General features: G+C 38.4%; 1 protein-coding gene and 1 long non-coding RNA gene across 2 annotated transcripts in view; one reads left to right on the forward strand and one right to left on the reverse strand.

Annotated features, from left to right (window-relative positions):
• LOC122653827 (serine/threonine-protein phosphatase 6 regulatory subunit 2-like) overlaps positions 1 to 25,839 on the forward strand; it is a 38,868-nt gene that overhangs the window by 7,636 nt on the left and 5,393 nt on the right. Inside the window, exons 7-11 of the mRNA XM_043847777.1 lie at positions 8,148 to 8,207; positions 8,336 to 8,452; positions 8,927 to 9,021; positions 9,144 to 9,349; positions 18,557 to 18,654. Coding sequence (XP_043703712.1) covers positions 8,148 to 8,207; positions 8,336 to 8,452; positions 8,927 to 9,021; positions 9,144 to 9,349; positions 18,557 to 18,654 — 576 coding nt within the window. The remainder of the gene's footprint in view (positions 1 to 8,147; positions 8,208 to 8,335; positions 8,453 to 8,926; positions 9,022 to 9,143; positions 9,350 to 18,556; positions 18,655 to 25,839) is intronic.
• LOC122653829 lies at positions 8,034 to 23,896 on the reverse strand. The gene is made up of 3 exons (XR_006331853.1): positions 23,807 to 23,896; positions 15,165 to 15,172; positions 8,034 to 8,043 (listed from the first exon to the last, which is right to left on the reverse strand). It is a non-coding gene; the product is annotated as an uncharacterized LOC122653829 (long non-coding RNA).

Genomic DNA, 25,839 nt, shown 5'->3' on the forward strand with positions numbered 1-25,839 from the left:
GCTTGGGTGAACAACACTAATCTTAAGATCAATGATCAGTGTTTGCTCTTGTATTCTATTAGTGGGTTGATCGATACAGTGCAATGTGATGTTCTACCTATGGAGGTATGATGCATTTTCCTTGGGCAACTGTGGTTATTTGACAAGAAGGCACATCATTGTGGGTATGAAAATACCTATTCCTTCAAGCATGGTGGACTAGAGATGAAGCTCCTTCTTACTAAAGACCTTCTGTCAATTAATCTCAAGCGGATAGCGGGTGGACTCCTATGATATCCTTGGTCCTTATCCAAATTCGACGGAGTCAAGTTTTTTTTTTTTTTGGTCCCTAGAGGAGGAGATTTGATGTTGTAGTAGTATCATGGCTGGACTGGCATGGCCTGATATGGAAACTTAGACCTAGATGAACTGATCCCAAAATTGATTTTTGGTCCAAAGGGGGTTGGTAGGAGATGATATTGTAATATTTTGTTTTATTCTATTCTATTAGGAGATAACTATGCAGGAGATTTGCTTGGGTTATTAGTTGAGTAGGTTTCTATTGTGAGTTGGATTTTTTTTAATATATTCTTTGTAACTCAACGGTGGAATTTTATAATAAATTGAAGAAGTTATTTGAGTTACTGTGGTGTGCTGCGTGGCTTGTTGGTCAGCCGTATTTCTTCTCTCTCATCTTCCCTCTTCCATAACTCAGGTGTGACCTCTCTTTTCTCTATTTCTTTTGTTTTATTATTCTGGTATTCCATTCTAATCTTCTTCTTCCTCCCATTTGAGCTCTCAAGTCTTAACATCATATCATTATACTCTATATGGGGCAGTACCTGCAGCTATGGCTTAAAGTATGGGTACGTATTGGTATCGATCGGTAGCGTTACGATACATACCGATACGTTTCTTTATTTTTTTTTTATAAAAAAATGGACTGTCTCGGATTGTGTCAAAATTTATCGGCTGATACAGCCGATACGTATTGATACATATCAATACGTCCAGTAAAGGGTTCTGTGGATGGTTTAATATGTATGATATGTATGGATATGTATCGACCGATACGACTTGATACATACTGATACGTATTGATACCATTGATACATTCCATAAAAAAGCCATGTTCACTCACAGACTCGATGCAACTCCTATTCTAACAGAAAAATGAAGGAAAACTCTCAACCAAGAGACTAAAATTTTGCATTTAATCTTGGTTTCTACACCGTTCGATTCGTATATCCGATACGATACGATAAGTCTCTTGAAATCACCCAACCGATACGATACCTGATACTGATATTTTAAACCTTGCCTGCAGCCCATCAATCTTTGGATGGAGGTCTATCGACCCTTCTCGGTTCTCATAGAAATTTGGAATATAGGTTATAGATCTTAGGGTGACTCTAGCCTTTGCATCTCATTCCGAAAGTCCCCTTCTACTGGGCGTTCCAGGCCTGCAACTGAAACTGAACCTATACCTACAGCCGGATTCTGTTTCAGACTTAAAAAGTTACTTTGCTGCTAGTTACTTTGAGTGCTTTGCTGGGATTAATGGATCTTTGAGTGGTTGATTCCCAAGTTTTTAGACCAGTCGGAGTTCAAATGAAGGAGAACCCTCACCTGATATGACTCTGCTCTACAGCTGGTCTGCACAAGTCGTGAGGTTGAAGAAAACCTCCCATGATTGTACTTATCCTCTTAAATTTACATAAACACCCCTATAACTCTTAGTTTATTTCATTCCCACCCTTATTATTAGTTCCACAATATCCATTACTTAAACATTTGTTTCCAGTTGTGTTGTGATTCTGATTTCTCTTCCAAGAAGACTCCTGAACTGTTTCAATATATTTATAGAATTGCCACTGCTTATATTTGGTTTTTATTCACTTGGGTGGGCCCATTTTGACCTATAATCAGGGTTTTGGAACTTGGTTCACATTATTTTCTCCCCCCCACCATATGTATATATATATAGGGCTGCTGACAGGAGGCTATTTTTTTTCCAATTGGAAGGCTGCTTTTGGTCAGTGCTATCATTGGATAGCTTGGTTACCCCTTGAATTCATGGCCAATCTTAACTGGATTGTACATCATGAATTAAATGTTCTCCTTGCATTTCTATCATCAAAGTTGTGTATGGCTGATTTAGCTGTTCTAACCATTGGAATGATAGTGGGCTATTTATGTATGTTTTCGTATTTTGTTTGATGACTATGTTGATTGGCTATATTTCAAATCTTGTTGCCAAATTCAATCATATGGTTGCCTTGTGTTGGAAATTCTTCTATAGCATTTTCAGCCATCCAAATGTTGGCCAAAATTGAATGGTGGAATGTGCCACGTGCCTTCCTTCTAGATTCTCCAACATCTCTTGGAATTTTCTCCTTGCATTTCTACCTTCTGTGTATGACTGATTTGCGTGTTCTAGCCATTGGAATTATGGTGTGCTATTTATGTATGTTTTTTCGTTTTTTTGGTTGATGACTATGTTGATTGGCTGTTGTTAATTATTGTAACACGATGTAGGGGGTTTTGCCTCTTATTTGGACTTGGTATTTGTGTGTCCTAGTGTGTCTAGGAGAGTTGGGTTTAGTTTTGAATTTGTTCTCTTTATTTTATTTTTGATTCCTTCTACAAATAGGAGTCTTATTCTATGTATCTTTCTGATTATAAATAAAACCTTTGGGGGGGTGGGGCACTGCTACATTAATCGACTATGTTTCTCTAGTCAGTCCCCCTTCTCTCCCATCTCATCTCTTTTCTTTTATTTACTGATTCTACCAGTCATATACTGTTGCATGGTATCAGAGCGATGATGAAGAAGAAGAAGAAGAAGAAGAGGAAGGGGGAAAAAATCTGGAAGTTTTGCAGAAACAAAAGAATTTTTTGGGGTCAAATCTGTTCCTTATTTGTTTGTAAGTCGTTACCTGTTGGTTGCTACTGCTATTCGAATCTGCTACTAAAAGAGGAAGATCTCTGTTATCGCTGGCCATGGATGCTGATTTGCTGCCTAAAACCAGAACTCATGCTCGATTTGTTGAAGACAGTGTCGAATTGGATCCATCAATGGCTTTTATAATGTATTTTCTGTTGCCTTGATCGAAGTCCATTGTCACTGCTACCAAAGATTTCCTTTCGAAATCGAGAACCAGGGTTGCTGCGCCGTGCTTTGATTGCTGGGTTGTGGTTGGCTTTGTCGTCTCGATTTCTGAATAGTTCAAGTCTCCACCTTAATTTTCTGGATCGATTTGCTTGTTTACAGCCTCCGGGTTTTTATCCTCCACCTTGGCTACTCTGTTCTATCGTGGAGAAGGTCTTGTTCACTGTAATGATAAGTATGCCCCTGCACGGTTATAGTGGTCCTATTTAAACTTTTCAGGGAACTAGATTGACATAATTACCCTCTAGTACTTTATTACTTGGGCTTCCCATATCACGTTACTTCTTGTTTTTACTACCTATTTTCCAGGTTTGCCCCCACCCTCTTTTTTGTTATGCAATTTCGTTTTATGAAAGGGTTTGTTCCTCATTCCATTGGGTTTCTCTATTACTTTATTTATTATTTAATCCATGTCCCTTGGTCCACGATTCTATCATGCATTAGTTGCTTTCTTTTTTTTCCCTTGAGTTTCCCTTTATACCCTTATCATCTTCCCTTATCCTCCAATGTCCATATTTTATAGCTCATTCCAAGTTTACCCTTTGGCCTTTGCTTGTGTTTCTACTTGGATTTCAACTAAATTACAGCCATGCAATCCCTTTTTTAATTACCAAACTGCCATTACCTTTTTAATTCCTTTATGTCTTGTTGATTGGGTGGTCCTATTAGTATGACCAGAATTTTTGAAATTGCCATTGGGCTTATATATTTGCTATATCATTGTTTTGGTGGGTCCTTGATCACCTCAAGTTGGATTGCAACTTTTCAAGATTGGTATTTGCATGGAGTGATGGTTGTTGTTATTGGAAATTATTATTTGGTTGGATCTACTTAAATCTGGTCTATTTGGTATTGGCTACCGTGAAGGGGAGATTGGAAATTATTGGGCATAGTTGTCATGATGTATAGGCGACCCAAGGTGTTGGAGAGGGTCCAAAATCAAAGCGACACCAACTAGGCACCTGGACGCCTTGACAACTATGTTATTGGGATGCATGGAGATTATTTCTACCGTGAAGGGGTGAGTTGGAGATTATTTTATTGGGATCTTGTTGCAGCGCCACTCTTGATTATTGGATTTTTTTTATGTTCATCCTTTGAGATGCTGATTATTTGTTCACGTGTAATGCTACCTGTGAGGGGGATATTGAAGATTATTATTCTCTTATTTGCTCAAATTTGACTATTTTTATCTGAAGATTACTATTATTTATATGTTCGTGTCCTCAACAACAATTTTATCTGTGAAGATGGTATTCAACAACAATTCATATTTATTTGGTCTACAACAACCTGATGTTGTCTGGTCCGTTGCAACCTATACTGCCCATTTATCATTGGAGTTTTTATCTGGGACCTCTGTTTGGGGCTCAATGTTTGCCTTTGTTTGAGCAAAATACTATTTACTACTTGCCTTCTTTGAGAAGGGCTTTTGATGTAGCCGTTGGATGTTGCTCTTTTATCTTTCTTTGAGAAGATGACTACCTACTACTGGCCTTCTATGTGAAGTGCTACCTACTACTAGCCTTCTTTGTGAAATGCTTTTGATATTGTTGTTGCTGATATGATATTGTGGATTGCGGTTAGTGTCCATTATCGACTATTTTGCTCGTTGCTGATTAGGCTGGTTCGACACGACGGTTATTATCTACTGATGCTATTGACGATTTATGTGCTTGATTGATATTGCTATCTAAATGATGCTTGTCTATCTCTTCGTGGTCACTGGTGTCTACAATTGCTATTCAAGACTGGTGTTGCTTTTAATATCTTATTGGTCCAAGTTGGAGCATTCTTTTGATATATGTATATTCAAGCTTGAGGGGGAGTATTAATTCTTGTGACACGATAGAGGGGATTTTCCCTCCATAGTTGTCAAGGCGGCAAGGCGGTGGAGGGGTGCCTAAGCGATTATGCGACAAGGCGCCCGCCTAGGCTTTGCCTAGGTGACCAAGGTGCCCAAGTGTTATTTTTTCATTTCCCATTAAGTCATAAAAAATCAGTATTAAGCAACATCAAGTCATAAAAAAATCAACATGAAGTCACATCAAGTAATCAAAAATCAATATTAAACCACATAAAGCCATAAAAAATCAGTATAGAACTAGATGACCACAAAACTGAAGAAGCAAGCTATTGGAAGTTTGAAACAATCAAAACATACATTTGGTTTATATTGTTTTTAGAAAATATGATTTTATCAATAAGTAATTAAACTGCTCTTGATTTAGAAAAATGTTTTTGTTCTCTAAGAAGTTTGATTGATCAAATGATTTTGTTTTTACATGAGACTTTTTATATTAGGTAGAACACAAAACCATCTTTCCAACAAATCCAAGATTGCTTAAATCTGATTTATATTGATGGAGTTATGTGTCGGTCAAACCTTATTTGGTGTGTGCGAATGCTTTCAAAATCGCTCTAAATGAAAATATTTTTTAAATATCAAAACAAATGAATATTTTACCGCACTTTGAGTTTTTAGCAATGGTTTACTATATTAAGATTTATGGAATTTTTAGATTTGAGAAAAAACCCAGCATTAGAAAGTTGAAAATTTCACCTACTGTCAAAAATCCAGTTTTTGTTCTTGAACTGGGGGTTTTTTTTTATCCTTTTGGAATTTGATTTTTTAATTATTTTTATTGAATTCAAATAGGGGGTATTTGCTTTTTTATGAATAATATCTTAAGTAAATGATATTAGGCATAAATAAGTGCTAGAACCTGGTTTGATATGAATTAAACCAGTGCAAGGCGCCCTGCACTAAGGCGGCAGTCTCCTAGGCGCCTAGAGATCCGCTTAGTGCCTAGGCGGCGCCTTGACAACTATGTTTCCCACCTATCGTGACTTGGTATTTGTGTGTCCTAGTATGTCTAGGGGAGTTGGGTTTAGTCTTTAAGTTGTTCTCTTTATTTTATTTTTGATTCCTTCTACAAGTAGGAGTCGTATGCTATGTCTCTTTCTGATTATAAATAAAGCCTTGGGGGGGGGGCGGTTTGGTAGATTAATCGACTATTGTTCTCTAGCAAGGTTTTAGGTCTCGGTTTCGCCCCTGGTTTCGCAAGGCCACGAAACCGAGTTCTGGTGATCGGCAAGTTGGTGTATTTTTTCCCATCTTGACTCGGTGGTGGGTTTCAGTGGCCATATGGCCAAGATAGGTCCTGAAACTTGTCACCCACCCTATTTTAGGCTTGATAAACACAATGGAAACATTAGTTTTTACAAATTCAGACCCAAAATGGTATTTTGACTTCGGACCCTAGGTTGGTAGTCTACGACATAGGTGAGCTCTACCCTAGGCTATTCCACACAATATTTAGAACACATAATTAAAGTAGAGGTGTAAAACAACTTAATTAAGCATTAGGAATTAAAAAACATCAAACCATAAACCATTTAAGCATTAGGCATCATATTCATAATCATATATGGTAACGGTTTGACGGTTTGTTAATAATTCTTAGAAACTTGGAAAGAAACATAAATTAAACAAATACAAGTGTAAGTGTGTAACAAGTCCTACCATTTGAGATACCATTTATAACATGTATTGATCATGAATCTATGAGAAAAAGCACCAAAACCCTTTCTTGATGTTGAAGCTTCATTCTTGAATCTCCAAGCTATAATCTTCATTTGAGGTGAGATTTACCAAAAAAAGAAAAAAAGCACCAAAACCCTCACTTCCAAGTGTTTTTCCTTCATTGCAGAGCGAGAGTGGCGAGATTTCGAGTTGAGGTCGAAATCTCGCCGAGAGGGTGACTTTTTATAGCTTGGTTTTCGACCGTGTCGAATCGAGATCGAGATATACCACTAGATCTCTGCGAGATACCAGGATCTCGACCGAGATATTGCACAAATCCTGTATCGCCTACTGTCTCGTCTCGAGACTTCATGAAGCCAAGTGTTTTTCGAGATCTCGCCGAGATCTTGTACCATGTTCTCTAGTCAGTCCCCCCTTCTCTCCCTTCTCATCTCTTCTCTTTTGTTTACTGAGTCTACCATTCAGATACTGTTACAGCTATATAGCCTATATTTCAAATCTTGTTGCCAAATTCAATCATATGGTTACCTTGTGTTGGATCTTCTTCTATAGCATTTTCAACCATCCAAATGTTGGCCAAATTTGAATGGTGGATTGTGCCATGTGGTGCCTTACTTCTAGATTCTCCAACATTACTTGGAATTTTTTTAATATGTATGTTCGCTTTCTTTTATATGTCATTTTACATGTCTCTAAGTTCCATTTCCCATTTTTAGTGACATATCAGTGAATATTGTTAATATTGTCTTTGAAGTTCGCGCATTTAATCCTATGGCAAATCTTTTTCTTCTTCTTCGATGTCACAATACACATGTTAACCTCGTTATTGTATGTATGTGGTTAGGCTCTCTCTTGATAACCTTGCAGCCCTTTATCTTCAGTGACCTCTTTGCTCCCTAGTGGGAAGAATTTTATTTGTCTCCCATATGATCCACTTTTAGTTTTAAATGTCACTAAGTGCTCCTATTATTGAGTATTTGTTTATGGTGATGGCAGCAGATTAAGTTTAGTTTTCAACAATATCAGGACTGGACCTATTCTTAATTAGTCAATTGTACTTATCCTCCCTCCTTTTGGATATGGGATTCCCTGATTGACTGTATTCCTCCTCTTGATGAGAGGTTTCTATCACACCCCCCCCCCCTCCCCCCAAAAAAAAAAGAAGAAAAGAACAAAAAAAAAGAAAAAGGAAGATGGTAGGTCAAAATAGTGAATTTTGAGGATCTATGACAAAAGGTTTTGCTAAGTTCTTTTTCCCCCCTTACTCTTTCAATGTTGGCTTTTCCAATTTGACGCATCCAACCTTTCTCTTTTATCCAAGCTTGAGACTAGCAACCCCAGAGCTCTGGCAAACTGAGAGAGAGCGAGGGAGAGAGATGCTGTTGTTTGCATTGACTTACCTAGTTGCATGTTGTTTGCATTGACTTACTTGTGGTTCGTTTGTATCAGGTCCATCAGGATGTTTTCCATCAGTTGGTTGATTTGATTGGGATCACATCCATCATGGAGGTTTGGAAACTCAAGCCAAATTTTGATTTAAATGGGTTATTTTGATTACGGTGTCTAGTAAAATTTCATTGTTACACTATTCTTTACAGTAGAACGTGTTTGCCTCCTCACTGATTCTTTCTGTGCAGGTTTTAGTTCGACTTGTTGGTGCTGATGACCATGTGTATCCCAATTTTATGGATGTGATGCAGTGGTTGGCTGACAACAGTTTGCTAGAAATGATTGTGGATAAACTAAGTCTATCTGTAAGTTCTGGATTGTTGATTGGCAAAACTAATATGCTAGAGAATAATTGGTCGTATAATTTGTTCTATAGCACTTGCCACTTGGTCAATAATTCATATAACTTGAAGCTATAGAAATAACATTTTGGCTTCAGTTGGGTATGTTCTATTTGGTATCCCAAGCTTTGCATGCCTTCGTTGATGGGTAATAGATGGGGTCCTTTTCTTCTTTGTATCCTTCAATGCATATTTTGACTTTTTTTTGGGGGGAGGGGAATTGAACTGTGCCTTTTTTATGAAAAAAATAATTTTGCTGCTGTAACCATGTTGCACCATGTACCTGTGGTAATGCTTACAATGCCACCCAGTTCTGTGCATCTGTACTTAAAGCAGAAATATAATGGAATCTTTTTTTTAAAAAATAAAATATGCCAGTACTGGTTAATTTAATGAATGATTTTCTGTCCCCTTCCCCTAAAATCTAAAATTGATCAGAGTTCTCCTGAAGTTCATGCTAATGCAGCGGAAACACTTTGTGCTGTCACTCGAAATGCTCCATCAGCTCTGGCAACTAAACTCTCAAGCCCTAGGTTTGTGAATTTTCTCTTTTTTTTTTTCTTTATAAATTTGGTTTGCTGTTGTAAGACTTACATTTACATCTGAAGCTTCTATGTTGACTGTGTGATTGGTTCCACTTTATATTCATATGCAGTTTTGTCACAAGAATATTTGGTCATGCACTGGAAAAACCACAGTCAAAATCTTGCTTTGTTCATTCACTGGCCGTGTGTATCTCTCTTTTGGATCCCAAAAGATCACCTCCTTCTACTTTGATTAGTTCTATCAAAAGTCAACACTTATATGAACCTCCCGTCCCTGTTAGTCACGAGACAATCGATGCTATGCTGCCAAAACTGGGTAAGTTAATGACTAACTTGTAATGGTGCATCCATCAATTTTGATGTAGTTGTAATGCCTCTTATGGTGGATTTTTGTTCTTCTCTGTGAGAACCAATAATTATTCATGGCAATACTCTGTTATGCAAAATTTGGCAGCCTGTTCTGATTGTGATCATTATTTAAGGTTTTGAATAAAAAATTAGTCCTCCCTGGCCATCACATTGTGCAATGATAAAAAGCTTGGGCTGCCGGCGTGATGACATCGGTTTGAGTCTGAGAGTTGTCACTTTGTGGAAAAGTAAAAGGAACAAATTACAAGTATACCCTTAGGGCGACGCATACTTACAAGTATACCTGAAATATCCTTAAACCCAAATTACAACACTCCCCCTCAAGTTGGTGCATAGATGCCACACATGTCCAACTTGCAAAAAATAGAATGAAAAACCTTACTATTAAGCCCTTTAGTATAGACATCAGCCAACTGATCACTAGACTGAACAAATGGGATACATATAACTCCTTGATCAAGCTTCTCCTTGACATGGTTCGAGAACTCGCGAGATCTCGGATCTCGCCGAGTTTCTCGGTTTCGTGAGATCCCGAGACGAGATGCCATACGCATTCTAAAATTACACTTTCTCGGCGAAATCTTGGTATTGTCTCGGTACACATTTTTTCCAGTTTTTTTTTTAGTTTTAAAAGTTCAATATCGGGTTAGAACATGGTTTTTTACCCATTTTAATTGCCCATTTGACCCATGTGCCCATTTTTATCAAAAGAGGGCAATGGATAGAACTCGGAAATGTCAATAGTTCTGTCCATTGCTCTCTAACAAAGGGGAAAACACTCAAACAACTCTCTCCCTCCCTCAAATTTCTTCCTCTTTTTTTCAAATCTTGGGTGGATTGCATTGTTTGAAGTGAGATTCAAGTGCTAAAGTGAAGATTCAACTCCAACAGTCCAAGAATCATCACCCATTTGTAGGATTCCAAAGTAAAACTCATATTTGGACTTGTTTTTTGGCAAATCTGGGCATGCCATTGTGTTTAAATGGCCTGAAATAGGCTGGATACCAAGTTTCAGACCCAACATATGTGTAAAACCCACCGAGTTGGGGGTCCGAGTAAAAAAAAAATAAAATGCAGCAACTCATCGAGATCTCGACTTGACTTGGTTTTTGGCTTGGCCGAGATGCCACCGAGACCCGAGTCTTAGAATCTTGCTCCTTGATGAAATGACGGTCTATCTCTACATGCTTCGTACTGTCACACTGAATTGGATTATGGGCAATACTAATAGCAGACTTGCTATCACAATCAAGGTTCAAGAATTCGTCTCGAATACAAGTTTCGACCTGGCCAAAAAGCGAGTTGGGGTTTTTTTTTGAACTCGATGGCTGGTTTCGGTGGGTTTTAGACCTAATTTGGTCATGAAAGTTGGTATACAACATATTTTGGACCATTTAAACACAATGACACTATCAGATTTTGAAAAATCAAAGTCCAAATAGGAGTTTCACGAGGACAGACACTTGTGCCAGAAACCGGGACGGACACTTATTTATGATATTCAAATACAAAAACATTTACTTAAATGATATTAGGCATAAATAAGTGTTTGTCCTGGTTTCTGGCATAAATCAGTGTCTGTATGCCAAGGTTTGCATAAATAGGTGTCTGTATGCAAAGATTTCCCACCGAGATGACCAAAACCACCGAGATCTCGTCGATAGGTTGAGATCTGGCACTCATATAATATTGTTTGGGTTGAAATCTTGGTCGAGATTTCGATCGAGTTGGGGTAAAATGGGATTTTAACCATCATCTTGTCTCGAGCTTTTGAGATAGTGAGATATTAGCGAGATCTCGACAAGATCACAATAGTGTCATGAGGGAATTGGAACTAATACCAAGGTCTTGAAGAAGACCCTTAAGCCATAACAACTCACATATGCCATGTGCCATGGCATGGAACTCTGCGTCTACACTTGAATGAGCAACCACAACTTGCTTCTTACTATACCAGGTCACAAGGTTACCTCCTATAAAGGAGCAATAGCCAGATGTGGATCTTTGGTCATCTGGGGAACCTGCCCAATCAGCATATGTGAAGACCTCCATATGCATGTGATTGTGAGGACAAAAAAGGATCCCTTTTCTTGGAGCCGACTTCAAGTATCTTAGAATATGATTCACAACATCTAAGTGAGTTGAATCTGGATCATGCATATACTAACTCACCAAACTTGCAACATGAGTAATATCTAGTCTAGTATGTGAGAGATATATCAATCTCCCAACTAGCCGTTGGTATCCTCCTTTGTTAATAATAGCACCGTCCTTACTCTTCAGATGTATGTTTGCTTCAAAAGGAGTATCAACAGGATGACAACCAAACATCCCATTCTCAGATAAGAGATCTAAGATATATTTCCTTTGGGAGAGGAAGATACCACTAGAAGAGAGAGCAACTTCAATACCAAGGAACTACCGTAGTTGCGCCAGATCTTTAACCTCAAACTCCTGTCCCAAAAAATCTTTCAACTTGGTAATTTCAGCCAAGTCGTTTCCAGTGATGACAATGCCATCAACATAAACAATCAGGACTATAATGTGTTCACCAGATCTTTTAATGAACAAGGTATGATCAGCATTACTTTGAGTGTACCTGGCCGTAATCATAGCCTTATGGAAACGACCGAACCATGCTCTAGGTGACTGCTTCAACCCATATAATGCACACTTCAGTTTGCAAACTTTCCTATGAAACCTTGCGGAACTTCCATATATACTTCTTCTTCAAGCTCGCCTTGAAGAAAGACATTTTTAATATCAAGTTGCTATAGGTCCCAGCCCGAGTTAACAACACCATGAAAGGATGACCCGAATAGTGTTCAGCTTTGCAACTGGTGCAAATGACTCATGATAGTCAATCCCATAAGTTTGGGTAAAACCCCTTTGCAACAAGTCTTGCTTTATATCGGTCCACTGTTCCATCAACTCTTTGTTTCACTATATACACCCATTTGCAGCCCATTGGTCTCTTACCACGGGGAAGAGAGATAAGATCCCATGTGTCATTCTAGCTTAGGGCCTTCATCTCCTCTATCATAGCATCTTTCCATATCAAATCTGCCATTGCAACCTGCCAAGACTGGGGAATAGAAACAAAAGATAAGACACAATATTAGAAATAGGATGTTGAGTGCATCTCCTAGTTCCTTTCCAGATAACAATAGGTAAATTCAAATGATCTAAGTCACTAGAAGGAAGAGGGTTACTGAGCTCAAGGGAAACGAGAGGTCCTGGATCTGAGGAGAGCGGTTGGCAAGGTAGTGTAGCAGTAGTGTTGATATTTGCCGAATCCTTGTAAGAACGAGATTGAGACCGAGATCGAGAAAACACCTACAATGGTCTGGTACTAGGTTCCCTTGGTTGCTCCCCCCCTGAACAAGGTTCACATTAAGCTCAGGAAGAGTCAAGGAGGGGCTGTCAAGAGGAACAACAAGCGACACATTGTCACTAGAACACTCCCCTTGAAGAGGTGTCGCGGAAGAGTAGTAGGCAACGGACTTGTGAAACACGACATCTATACAGACCAAAAGATGGTGGTAAGGCGAGTAATAGCATTTATAGCCCTTATGAGTAGCAGAGTAGCCAACGAAGATGCATCGGAGCCTCCAAGGATCAACTTTGCCAGCAAGGTGATGATTGTATGCAAAACACACACAACCAAAAATCCGCGGAGGAAGAGTAAAGGAGTTGTGTTGAAGAACATCCAAAGGGGTACGGGAACCCAACATGCGAGAAGGCATGCGGTTGACAAGGTAAGCGGCAGTAAGGACAGCATCACTCCAGTAATGTTTGAGGACATGTATTTCAAACATCACAGCACGTGTGACCTTCAATAGGTGGCGGTTATTACGTTCCACAACACCATTTTGGGCTGGAGTATCCACATAGCTAGTCTGATGAATGATGCCAGCAGTAACAAGATAAGACTGAAAAGAGTCCTCAATATATTCCCGATCATTAGCACTACTAAGAACTTTAATTGTAGCATTACACTGTGTTTTAATCATGCTATGAAAAAGTTGAAAACATTGAAACAGTTCACTTTTATGATGCATCAAATAAACTGAAGTAGTACGAGAATGGCAATCAATAACATAGTTATCAAGGCGTCGCCTGGTGTCCAGGCGGAAATATGAGAGCAAGGCGGTGGGGTGCCTTATGGTATGTAAGAAAGGCGACTGTTCATTAAGGCGACGCCTTAGGACGCCTTGTGACCAAGGCGGTCGCTTTTTGTTGTTAAATTTATTTTATGTATTTACTTTTTTATTCTATTTCTTAACTTATTATTGGAAAGTGTATATGGAGTATCTACACTGAGATACATTGGATCAATACTATGAAAACCCCATTTATTTATTTGTATTGTTTTATTCTATTTACTGACTTTTCATTGGCTGGTGTATGTACTATCTACACTGAGATACATGTTATCAAGGGTATAAATTTTTCTTCTTCTTTTTCAACTAAAGTTCAAAACTGAAACCCTCGACTTTTCATCTTTGTTATTTGGGTTTGGGAGAAAAAACCTACGGTGAAGGAACAACTCCAAGTCTCCATCGATTCCGGCATTGGTCTTCTCCTGCCAGCCACTTTGATTCCGACGAAGCTTCCTCCGGCTACCACATCTCCAGTAAGGTAAGTAACCTTCTACTCTTCTATTTTTCTTATTCTGCTGCTGCGCCTCCATGTCCCATTGTCCCCTCGATTTGTTGTTTTTTGTTTTCTTATGCTGCTGCTGCTCCTCCTCCTCCAGCCTCCACCCCCACCGGCGATTCCTACCTTAGAGCCTACTGCCTAGGCCTATTGATAATTGATTTTTTTTTTCTCTTTCTTCTCATCCTCCTCCTCCTCCTCCTTTACAATTTTTTTTCTTCCTTCTCCTTCCCCGTGATGCACTTTGTTCTGTTCTTTCTTTTCTTTTTTATTTTTTTATCCTCATTTCTTTTGCCTATAATAAATTGAATGATATATCCTCATCCTGAGACAATGTGGACCTGTGAATACATATCATAGACGTCATTTTGTCGAAATCATGATATGATAGTGTGGCTTCTCCACCCCCACCGGCAATTCTTATGCTACTGTTCCTACCTTAGGGCCTACTGCCTAGGCACTCGTTTTGGCATCATAGAGGTAAGTATAATAATTTACCAACCTTTTATTCTTTATATTTAATAATTTATAATGTTGTTCCATATTTATATGCTATATTTCTATGATAATATGATGAACTTAGTTTGTTAATTTGTTTTTTTGATGAATATCTTGCATTGGTTTGACTCATTAATATTTATTTAGCAAAGTAGAATTATATAATTTTTAATATGCTATTTGTGCCAAATAAAATGGTTACATAAAAAAAAGAATACTAGAACGCCTTGTTCGCCAAGGCGACGCCTTGTGGCCGCCCTATCGCCAAGGCACTTAGGAAGGCCCTCAAACGCTGTGGTCGCCTTGATAACTATGATCAATAAAAATCACAAACCAACAATAACCAGAAATAGATGCACAACGGGAAGGACCCCAAATATTAGAGTAAATGAGAGTAAAAGGAGCAGAACTTATATTATCAGAAAGAGGATAAACAACACGAGTTTGCTTGGCAAAAACACAAGCATCACAAAAAGTTTTTAGGGTTACACTTCCGAAAGAGATGCGGAAAGACAAAAGATAAAGTCCTAATAGGAGGATGTCCAAAACGCTGATGCCATCGATGTAACTCCAATAGAGCGGAAGCAGAAGCAGACGAATCCAACTGATGAGCCTGAGGGGTAAGAGCTGAAGCCACAAGGTGGCTGTCCTTAAGCAGATATAAACCACCACTCAATCTTCCATTGCCAATCATTGTCCCTGTCACCAAGTCCTGGAGCACACAATGAGAAGGAAAAAAGGTGACCTTACAATTTAAGTCTCGAGTAATACAACTAATAGAAAGAAGATTAGTAGAAAAATTAGGAACATGGAGAATAGAAGATAAAGGTAGAGAGGGAAAGCAAGGGTTATATCCTTTTTCGGAGACAGAGGAAAGAGAACCTTCAGCAACTTAAACACTTTCCTTACCTGAACCTGGGTAAAAGGTGGAAAACTGACTAGAGGAACCAGTTACATGATCTGTGGCTCCAGAGTCAATAATCAGGAGAGAGAATAGTGGAAGCACAATGGTCAACGAAGGAAATACTTGAGTGCACAAAGTTGGAGGCAGAAGAAGTCGAACCACTGGCCGCAGAGCCAACTGGAGATGATGCGGATGAGGATGTGGGTTCTAGCTTGGACATCAAACGGCAGGGAATTAACAACTCATTCTAAGCGAATTGGCCCTTAGTAGGTGCAGCAGGAGTCACCTCAGTGTGGTGAGCATGAGCAGGATCTGAACCACCACACCCATGACCACGTCCACGTATAGTGGTGGAGGTGGGACAGCTGTGTAAGTTCCAACAAAAGTCCTTGTGGCGTTCCTTCCCCACAGTACTCACATTTCACAGTCAGATGAAGAACGATCAGAAGAGCGACCAGAACCAGAACCAGTGTAGAGAGCATATCTCTCCTAGGGAACCGGATGAAGCATAGCTGTACGCCGACTCTCCTCAAGCTGAACAAGAGCATAAGAATGCTCCAAGGTAGGAAAAGGGTCCCGACTGAGCACCTGGGATCGAATGTGTTCAGACTCCACATTCAGACCAGCAAAAAAGTCATAAGCGCGAATCATATCTTCACGTTTCTTCAAAACCAGTAGCATCAGTAGAGCAGGTAGCCTGAAAGGTCTCATAGAAGTCAAATTCCTGCCACATGCTGCACAACCCAGAATAGTACTGGGACAGAGACATCTCCTTCTGAGTGGTGCTATGAATCCTCTTGCGTAGCTCATCGACCTAAGGTGCGTTTTCAACCTGGGAATAAGTTTCCTTTGCAGCCTTCCAAATCTTCTAAGCAGAATCCAAAAGAAGATCACGAGCAATAGTCGGATGCATAGAGTTGATCAGGAATGACATTACAAGGGAGTCATCCGAGATCCACTTCTGCAATGAAGGACCAGCAATTGTAGGCTTATCAACATCGCCCAAAAGATACCTAGTGAGGCCATGGGCAGCAATAGAAAGAAAGCAAGAGCGAGACCACTTCAAATAGTTGCTCCTATCCAACCTGATGGAACTAACAGGGAATGTGGTAAACTCGCTATGGGGGCTGCGACTCACTTCGTCAGTGGGTGTAGAGAGAGTACTACTTCCGTTGGACATGACTGCTGATCAAAAGAAATCCTTACAGGTCGCTACAGCAGAACAAAGAAGAAAAAAGGCTGTAGCACAGGAGCATCATAGGGAAAAACACCAACGGACAAGAAATCGCTGGTTCGGACCATAAAACAATGTCGATCCACAAAAAAGGATCCCTCGATGGGAAAAAGAGAACCCCCGAGGGATTAGGTCATGAAGAAGACTGTCGGAGAGGAGAGGGACTTTAGAAGAAAGAAAAAGGATTAAGAGAAGATTATATAGTAGTTTAGAAAGCCAGAAGAAAGGAAAAAGAAAGAGAGAGGAGGTGATGTGAGATTGAGAAAGAAAGGGAAAAGAGAAGAGAGGGGCAGTGATGTGAGAAACCGAGAAGAAAGGGAGGCTGTGATTTGGTAGAAATTGAGAAAGAAGGGGAGAAGAAAAGAAGAAAGAAAGAAGAAAGAAAAGGCAGTGTTTGAGAAAAACCGAGAGAGAGAAAAAAGGAAAAAGGTGGCGATTGCTAGTGGTGGTGCTAGGCAGTGCTGTCACTGTGGTGGTGGCGGCAGCATTTTCTAGTGCAGGAATGGTTCCCGCTCTAATACCATGATGGAATAGGTTGGAGAGAATAATGACTTGTGTCTCAAGAGAGCACAGCCATGTTCTATTTATACTAGAAGGGAAAAAGAAACAAATTACAAGTATACCCTTAGGGTGATGCATACTTACAAGTATACCTGAAATACCCTTAAACCCAAATTACAACAGTACCAAATGTTAGTACCATTTCCAATTATCCCTTCCCAGGATCCTGTGAAAGGGGGACTTGCACCAGGTTATTTCCCGTATGAAAATTACACTGGACAGCAAGTTATATAGAGAAATATCACATTTCCGCTCTTTATGCTTTATTTTTTTTGCCTACACCTCCTTCACATTTGTAATTTGTATCTAACTTTCTGCCTGATCTAGATGTCTTACTTTAAGATTATGAATGTTGGATGTTGTCCATGTCAGATCATGATTTTGTGTCCATGCCCTGACTGCCCTCAGATTATACTTAAAATTGCCTCTTGATATGTGTCTCCTTGCTACCCAGTTGCTTGGAGCATATATACTCGTGTGGATCCTGTCCTTTGTTGATGCAAGAATATAGTTACAATAGTATTTTAAGCCTTTGTTTTTCTTTCAGTTTTGTAAATTCAGTAATGAATGGAACAAAGGGGTAACTTCTGTCCTCTTTGAAAAAGTCAGGAGTAAGTTGCCCTGCCCTTTTGTGGCTCTTTGATATGAGCTAAAAGTGGTAGTATTCTAGTTTATTACTTTCGGTTGTAAGTACATCTGGAATAGTTTATGGGTTATTCTATAGTTTTTCCTCTTAAATTTTGTGGGAGTTTCAAAATCCAGGATGATAAGAAGTTTTATGGCAGATTCATTAGTTTTTCCCCCCTTATAAATTTGGTGAGAGTTTCAATATCCAGGACCAGGATAATATGAAGTTTTGAATTCAACTCATCTTAACCTTATCCTAACTAATTTGGATTGGTTACGAGGACACTGTTCAATCATTTATTCTCTAAAGTTATCACCGAAAAAAAAAGGAAAAGAAAAAAACATCAATTAGTAAATGTCCCTCGACTGATGTTAGATGTGGAAGAGCTCAGAACTTGCCCATGTTTATATAGGTTTTGGATTTTTGTGTAACAGATGTCTATTTCAGTGTGATTCTAGACATTTAATGAAGTTAAAAGGTGATTGTTTGGTACTAATGAAAATCACCATCTCTTTACTATCTGTCTAGCCTATGATCTATCATTATGGTTTTTGGATCTCCCTAACAAGCTATACTTAAGCACAGAGAAATTAGTTTCTCACTTTTACAGCTATTTTTTTTTTCTTTTGCAACAGCATCAATTATCATATCATTGCATCCTGTTGTGCAGGGGACTTGCTTATGATTTTGGATGTGTCCTCTGATGAGAAAGCTTTGCACACTACGTATGGGGAACTAAGGCCTCCTCTTGGGAAACATCGTCTAAAGGTTTTTTTCTTTTCTTTCTCTGAAGTACAATTCTATGTGTCTCTTATGAATCATGATGCTCTTCCTTTTGAAATGATCTCTTTTCGTGCAAATTATGCATAACCTCAACACAAACAGTATATATATATATATATATATGTATGTATATACTAGTAAACTCACACGTGCAAATGCACGTGTAGCATTATGTTGGAGAGAGAGAGAAACTTGTGTGAGAAATATTCGTAAACATGGGAGCGATTAATGAGAGAGAGAGAGAATGATATTGAGAGAGAGATACTTGTGTGAAGAATATTAGTACTAAGTGTCCTAAGTGACTATCATAGGTTGAAAATATATTTAAACATAAAAGATTCCATGCCATAACCATGAGCCAATTACACTATAGCCATATCATTACTGAAACCATCCAATTCTACAATTCAAATTGTGCCATCAAGCTAACCAACAAATTATCAAAAGCAAATCAACAAACACCTGTGGAGTAAAACAAAAAGATTATTTGTAACTTCCATTTCGACAAGAAACTGAGATGAGCTAAAAGATGTTTGCAAATCAACAAGCACATGTGCTTAAATTTATTCCATTTTCCATAAAGAGTTCTTGCGAATCAGGATTGCCGTATTCCTCTAATATTCTGTAGTGCAGAACCTAACACTTACACTTAAAACTCTCTCTCTAAAAGGCTCAACAAATTCAAAACTGCTTGAGAGTTAAGACCTTAATGACTTAATTCAAATAACATCATGTTTGTTCTCTCTCCGACGTTGTCTTATATCCATCTCCATTAAATAATTGAATACCTTGTAAACATGATTACATACATAGACTATTGGTCTGTATATTACAACATCATCTATCAAAGTGGGTTCTCCATGACCATGCTTCTAACCTTTTCATCTACTGTGATACTTGTTCAAATAACAATAACAATATTCATGACTTCAATGATACCAATATTGTTACTCTTTCCAAATTAACCCACTGCCATCCATCTTCCCAAATGAACCCATAACTGTCAAGCTCTTGAAGTTGATGTTACCCTCGCTAAAGGTCCTTGACTTCCTTGACCTCCTTATCTTCGAGGAATTGGTGTCTCCATCCATTTAATCCTTGGTCTTGCTCTTGACAACCACAAATTGGGCAATGTTGCTGTAGCAGAATAAGTACACAGGAGCAATGATGCATGTGGTACTGGGGTTTAGCTTGTTGTGGCAGCACAAAGCTAGACTGCACTGAGCGCACATCTGGTGACCAGTCTTTATCAAAGCAAATCCAATACACCTCGATGTTGCTGCCATGTTTGAGATTAATTGTGGTGAGCTTGGCAAGCAATTGTATTTGATAGCTTAGTTTGTAAAAATTCTATACACGAGAATAGAAGAGAAAACATATCCATCCACCTCAAAGAAAAATATCAAATAAAAACAACTAAACTGGAAACATGAACCTAAAGTTAAGCTATGGAGGACAAATAAAAACAACTAAACTGGAAACATGAACCTAAAGTTAAGCTATGGAGGATGATATCATTGGATTTGGGACAAATTTCCAATCACCAAAGTTGATAGATATATATATAGAGTACTGTGATCACACAGTTTTTATTTTTTGGGTGTAAAGATCCACGATAGCTATTTTCTAAAGTATCTCCTGCTCATGTCACTGAAGATTTTTGGACTGTCATCAAGCAACATATACTAAGATACATGCGTTCCTTTTGAGTGTTAATAACACATTAGAATCATCCTCATCTAGATCCTTGACGACGTTGCTGCCATTAGCAATCACAACTTCGAAAGCTCTCCCTTAGACTCAATGTTACCTTTCAACAGATACAGCCATGACCACTCAAATGATCATAGACTGCTTCAAATATAATGATACCAAAGGTGTTGTCTTTCCTTAGTGCTGAAAGCAACAGAAACATAATTTATGACACATAAGATCATCACAAGGAAAATGGTAGAGTTACTTCATAGGAATATGGAAAGCTTTGTAGCTAGGACACAATGGTTGCACTTGGACTGAAACAGGGCTACTTCTTTTTTCTATTTGATTCAACTGTGGAGGAAGGTAACAGGGGCATTAATCACACTCGAACAGGGGACCTAAATATATGTTTGGATGATGAGAGCAGTGGATGGATATACTTGAAAATCAAACGGGCTTTAAATATGTAAAATTGTAACACTTCAATGAATTATGGCTTCCATAAAGACTAAATAAAGTGAACCGAAGGTAAGAAGCTACTAACCTGCAATTGCTGAACTACTAACCTAAGAAGCTAAGATACATATGGAGGAAGCATCTATATTTGTTGGGTAACCAAGCCATGCTGTATACTTTCAAGTGAGAAGATGATAAAAATAGTACCATACTATGACTTGAAGAAGGAATGTAATCTTTGGTCAATATTATGAGGAGAGCATGTTCAAAACTATATATTGCATAACAAAGTATCTCCTTTTCAGCTTTACATTGTTTAGGCATCTAAGGAAATTACATACAACACTACATTATGTAGAAGAAAGGCCTCATGTAGCATAGCATAATGCTAGAATGAAAAAAGAAGAAGAAGAAGAATCTTTGGACAAAAGAATTGCTCTAGTTTTACAGTAGCTAAATGAAGTAAGAATATTTAATGAATCTCACTCATCTCATCTAAGAACCAAGAGCAACAAATGTAGAGAAGATATAGGGAATGGATAAGAAATCAAAGAAGAGCAGACACAAAAATCTCGTCTGAGGAAGTTGAGATTTGGAAACCTATAAGAAACACAGAAGGAAAGATGAGAGACGGATTAAGAAAAAACAGTTCCTCTCTCTTCTGAGTCGAACAAATAAAACAGATGGTGATCACAACCCTCATTACAGAAGCATACAATCATGTCTACACATATCCATAGATATAGGCAAATATAGATAACTGAAGTCATCCAAAACACAGAATTCAACCTTTTTCTTTGCTTTTGTCTATCTCTCAAACTCTGAATTTCATCAATCTCTTTTAAATGTTAACACAGTCAACTGGTTGAAAGGTGGGATGTGAAGTAAATGAAGAACCATGATTCTGGTCATCTTAAAATACGAAAACTTGAAGCTGGAAATTACCTTAGCCTAGCTGTTTAGTCTCCTTCTCCACACTTCCTGTGGCGGGGCAGCACTGTCAAAGTCCAGATAGGACAAAAAATAAGTAGAGTATATTAGTGAAATGAAACAAAAGTACCTAGAAACAGAGCTTGTTTGAACTAAAGGACATTAAATTCTGGAACTAAAATGTCATTAAATAATCTCAGAAGGTTAACTGCTTCAGTAATCAGTACAAGTACTCCAATCGATAACCCAATATAAAATTTATAAAATCAAATGCAGCTATATTATGTCTACGATTCAGTTTGAGATCAAAGACTAATTTGCTCTACCCTCTTGCTAATTGTTCTTTTTCCTAGTTTTTCCACTCATGCTTCTCAACATCTTAATTTGATATACACTTATTTTGACAATGTGTTGCTTTTTTTAAAAACCAACTAACATTAGGTTGCACTTGATACCCCCTCAATTCAACCTTTAGTAATTATGGCTTATGTTCAATGATTTAATGTACAGATTTGGAGCACACGTGCACGAATTCATTTATTAATTGGCATCAGTATCGGTCTCCAATGATACTGATCCGAATCAAATTCATTACCCTTGGTTCCTTTGAAAAATTATTTATTTTCAGCTTTTTACCTTTGTTCGTACCCATCCACCGATATAGGATGGCCAGCAATTGGTATCGGTCTATACCAATATTGATACAAATCGGCCAACCGATCAATCCAATACCAATTCCTCAAACAATGAAATAACACTAATAAATGAAATGATAGGAAAAGAGAACGCCATCAGGTTGTGCAGTGCAGGTCGCCTTGCGCCCACTGTGTAAGTCCAAAAATCTGTTAGGAAATGTCGAGGTAGTAAAATATTTCACCTTCTTGAGCATTTTTAGTCAAAACAAATGGAGCCGAAAGTCCTGCAAGAAAATCTATAACTAACTCATTTTAACAATTGTGGTTAGCCCAAAAACAATGCTAGAGATAACCTAGGTTACAATTATCCTTCCATAATGGTTGGTGTAAAGGGAGGGAAATAACTTCATCCTCCACTATAGGGTTATGCCTCTTAAATGTGATTTTAGAATGTTTGAAGGTTCGGAAAAATCTTTAGCTAGCCCTCCAATAAAAATCTTTCTCCAGTAGATAGAAGAAGCAAAACCAGAATTAATGGAATTAATGAAGGTCCAAAAGAAATAAATGAACAATAAACCTAAGATTTAAAGAAGAAAACAAACCCAGTACAATCTCCAAAGATCAGAAAAGTTAGTTCATAATTGTGCCACTTGAGAGGATTAGAAGAAAGATGTAGAGAAAACTGTTCACCATTCTCTTCTTTCAGCTCAAAGCAGAGCAGCTAGCAAGCTAGGCAGATAAGAAAACAGAGAACGGAACAAGAAATGATAATATATATATATGAGAGAGAGAGAGAGAGAGAGAGAGAGAGAGAGAGAGAGAGAGAGAGACCTTACATTCATTAAGAACTTAACAAGTAAATTTTGAAATTTTTGCATGAGGAACTAAACTACCAGAAACAGACTTAGCCAAATGAAAATGTTTAGAATAAGATGGGCGCATCAAAGTATACCCATGAGAGTTCTACCAAAAATATTATACCCATGAGACCTCATCCGCACGTACACTTTCAAGAGAAGATTGCCAATTATCCTGAATAAGAACCAATAATGTGAATGTTTGCCAATTCTCCAGAATAAGAACCAATACTATGAATGCAAAACAAACAAAAACATGTTAATCACAGAATATGACAAAAATATTGAAAGACAATTAGTATGAGATAATAGCAGCGGAAGGACAAATATAAACAAATAAAACTGGATTTGTCTGTTTGAAACAAATAGTCTAAGGAGATTCAAGAGCTATATCACGGGTATAATATCAAATGGAACATGAGCATATTATCAGGGGCCACAAACTGTAAAAAGAAGACTGCCAGATGATACTCAATCATAATAACTAATAAATGACGGGAACAGGTTTTAGAATCAACCAAGAAAAGAAAGGAAGGGGAGGAAAGAAAGAAAATCACTAACTTTGACTGAACATGATCGAATCAAGATGGGTTTCCTATGATTGAGATGTACAGGTGAAGATTGAACAAAATTGATCGAGCCTGACTTCAGGAATAGAAGAACAAGAGCCTTACAAAATGACAATCGCAGAGGCTTTGGAGAGGAAGCCTGATTGAGGCGGGACTCAGGAGGCGAGCCGTGACAAGCGAGCAGTTGAACAACCGTTGGTGAATCTGTCGAATGTTGCATCAGAAGATTGCAGCGGAGTGTTTCACATCGCTCCTAGCAGTAAAACAACCGTGTTCGCCACCATTATCTCTGAGAGGGAACAAGAAGGGATTTTTGATTGAGTGAAAGAGGGAGGGGAGAAAGGTCGTCCCATTCAGGCGGAACATAAGCATATTATCAGGGGCCACAAACTGTAAAAAGAAGACTGCCAGATGATACTCAATCGTAATAACTAATAAATGATGGGAACAGGTTTTAGAATCAACCAAGAGAAGAAAGGAAGGGGAGGAAAGAAAGAAAATCACTAACTTTGACTGAACATGCTCGAATCAAGATGGGTTTTCTATGATTGAGATATACAGGTGAAGATTGAACAAAATTGATCGAGCCTGACTTCAGGAATAGAAGAACAAGAGCCTTACAAAATGACAGTGGCAGAGGCTTCGGAGAGGAGGCCTGATTGAGGCGGGACTCGGGAGGCGAGCCGTTGCAAGCGAGCAGTTGAACAACCATTGGCGAATCTGTCGAATGTTGCATCAGAAGATTGCAGCGGAGTGTTTCACATCGCTCCTAGCAGTAAAACAACCGTGTTCGCCACCATTATCTCTGAGAGGGATCAAGAAGGGATTTTTGATTGAGTGAAAGAGGGAGGGGAGAAAGGTCGTCACATTCAGGCCAGCAGGGAATGTGTTTAGGGATGCGATTGTTCAAAAGGAGTCAGCATATTTCCAAAATGAGAGTGGTTGTGTGGAGGTGTGACTTCATAGAGAGACTCTGAGATTGGTCAGGGCTTTTTTGTCATTTTAAAAAATTTGACAAAAAAAAGTGGAGTACGTACTTTTATAGGATACATAGATATATATATATATATATATATATATGTGTGTGTGTGTGTGTGTGTTTGTGTATGTGTATGTTGGACTAGGTCAACAGTTGTTACAGTACTCAATATTTGGTTACTTGGTATGAGTTTGTCAGAATTTGAACTTGCAAATCTCCTATGAACTTCTAATAGTGGATTTGGTTTACTGACCTATGTGATGACTTGGTTAGGTTTCCTAACTTGTATTAATCGGTTAACTCATCTGGTTTTATAGGGGGGTTTGCCACTAGCAGTGGAGTTTATATGACATTGGTCATTTGTTTGTTAGTGATAAATATATCTAAGAGATCTCTCTTAGAGTTAGGTTTACAAATTTGGTTTTAGTGGTGAAAAGTTCTGAAGAAGCAAATAGAAATCATCATGGATCAATGATTCAATGTTTTTTTTTTCTTTCCGATTTCCAGAATGCAGAGGCATCTGCTTGAGCAGTAACAGCATGTGAGTTTCTTGTTGCTGGTTGCATTTGTAGGAAACTAGAATTTAGAATTCTCTCTTTATTATCTTTTTCAATGTTGGAAGTGCCTCGCCATTTATTCTACGAATAATTCTAAATGACAAACAACCCAATCAACCTTTGAAAAAATATTCCTTGCTATTTCTGCCTTTACCAGAATACCCAGATACCCATTTGTTTCCGCATGAAGCAACAGCCTGGTAACTGCTTAACCACAACTGCTTATCAGAAAGCTATCAGCTGGTGGTAACTATTAAATAAGGGTGTCAACACTGCCTTAGAGGAGAAAGAATTTATTTTAGGGTGACTTTCAAGATTAAAGGTTGTGAGTAGGGAAGTTCAAGAAGAAAAATTCAATAGAGGTTGAATGAGATAGATCGTGTGGATTATTATGGAGCTTTTTCAAGAAAACAAGAATAGATCTAGTAAACAAGTTTACCAGTCTTGACAGCTTTAAGGAAACAGCTACTGTATCACTGGCACAGTAAT

This window comes from Telopea speciosissima, chromosome 3 (genome assembly GCF_018873765.1).
Source record: "Telopea speciosissima isolate NSW1024214 ecotype Mountain lineage chromosome 3, Tspe_v1, whole genome shotgun sequence".
Lineage (NCBI taxonomy): Eukaryota > Viridiplantae > Streptophyta > Magnoliopsida > Proteales > Proteaceae > Telopea > Telopea speciosissima.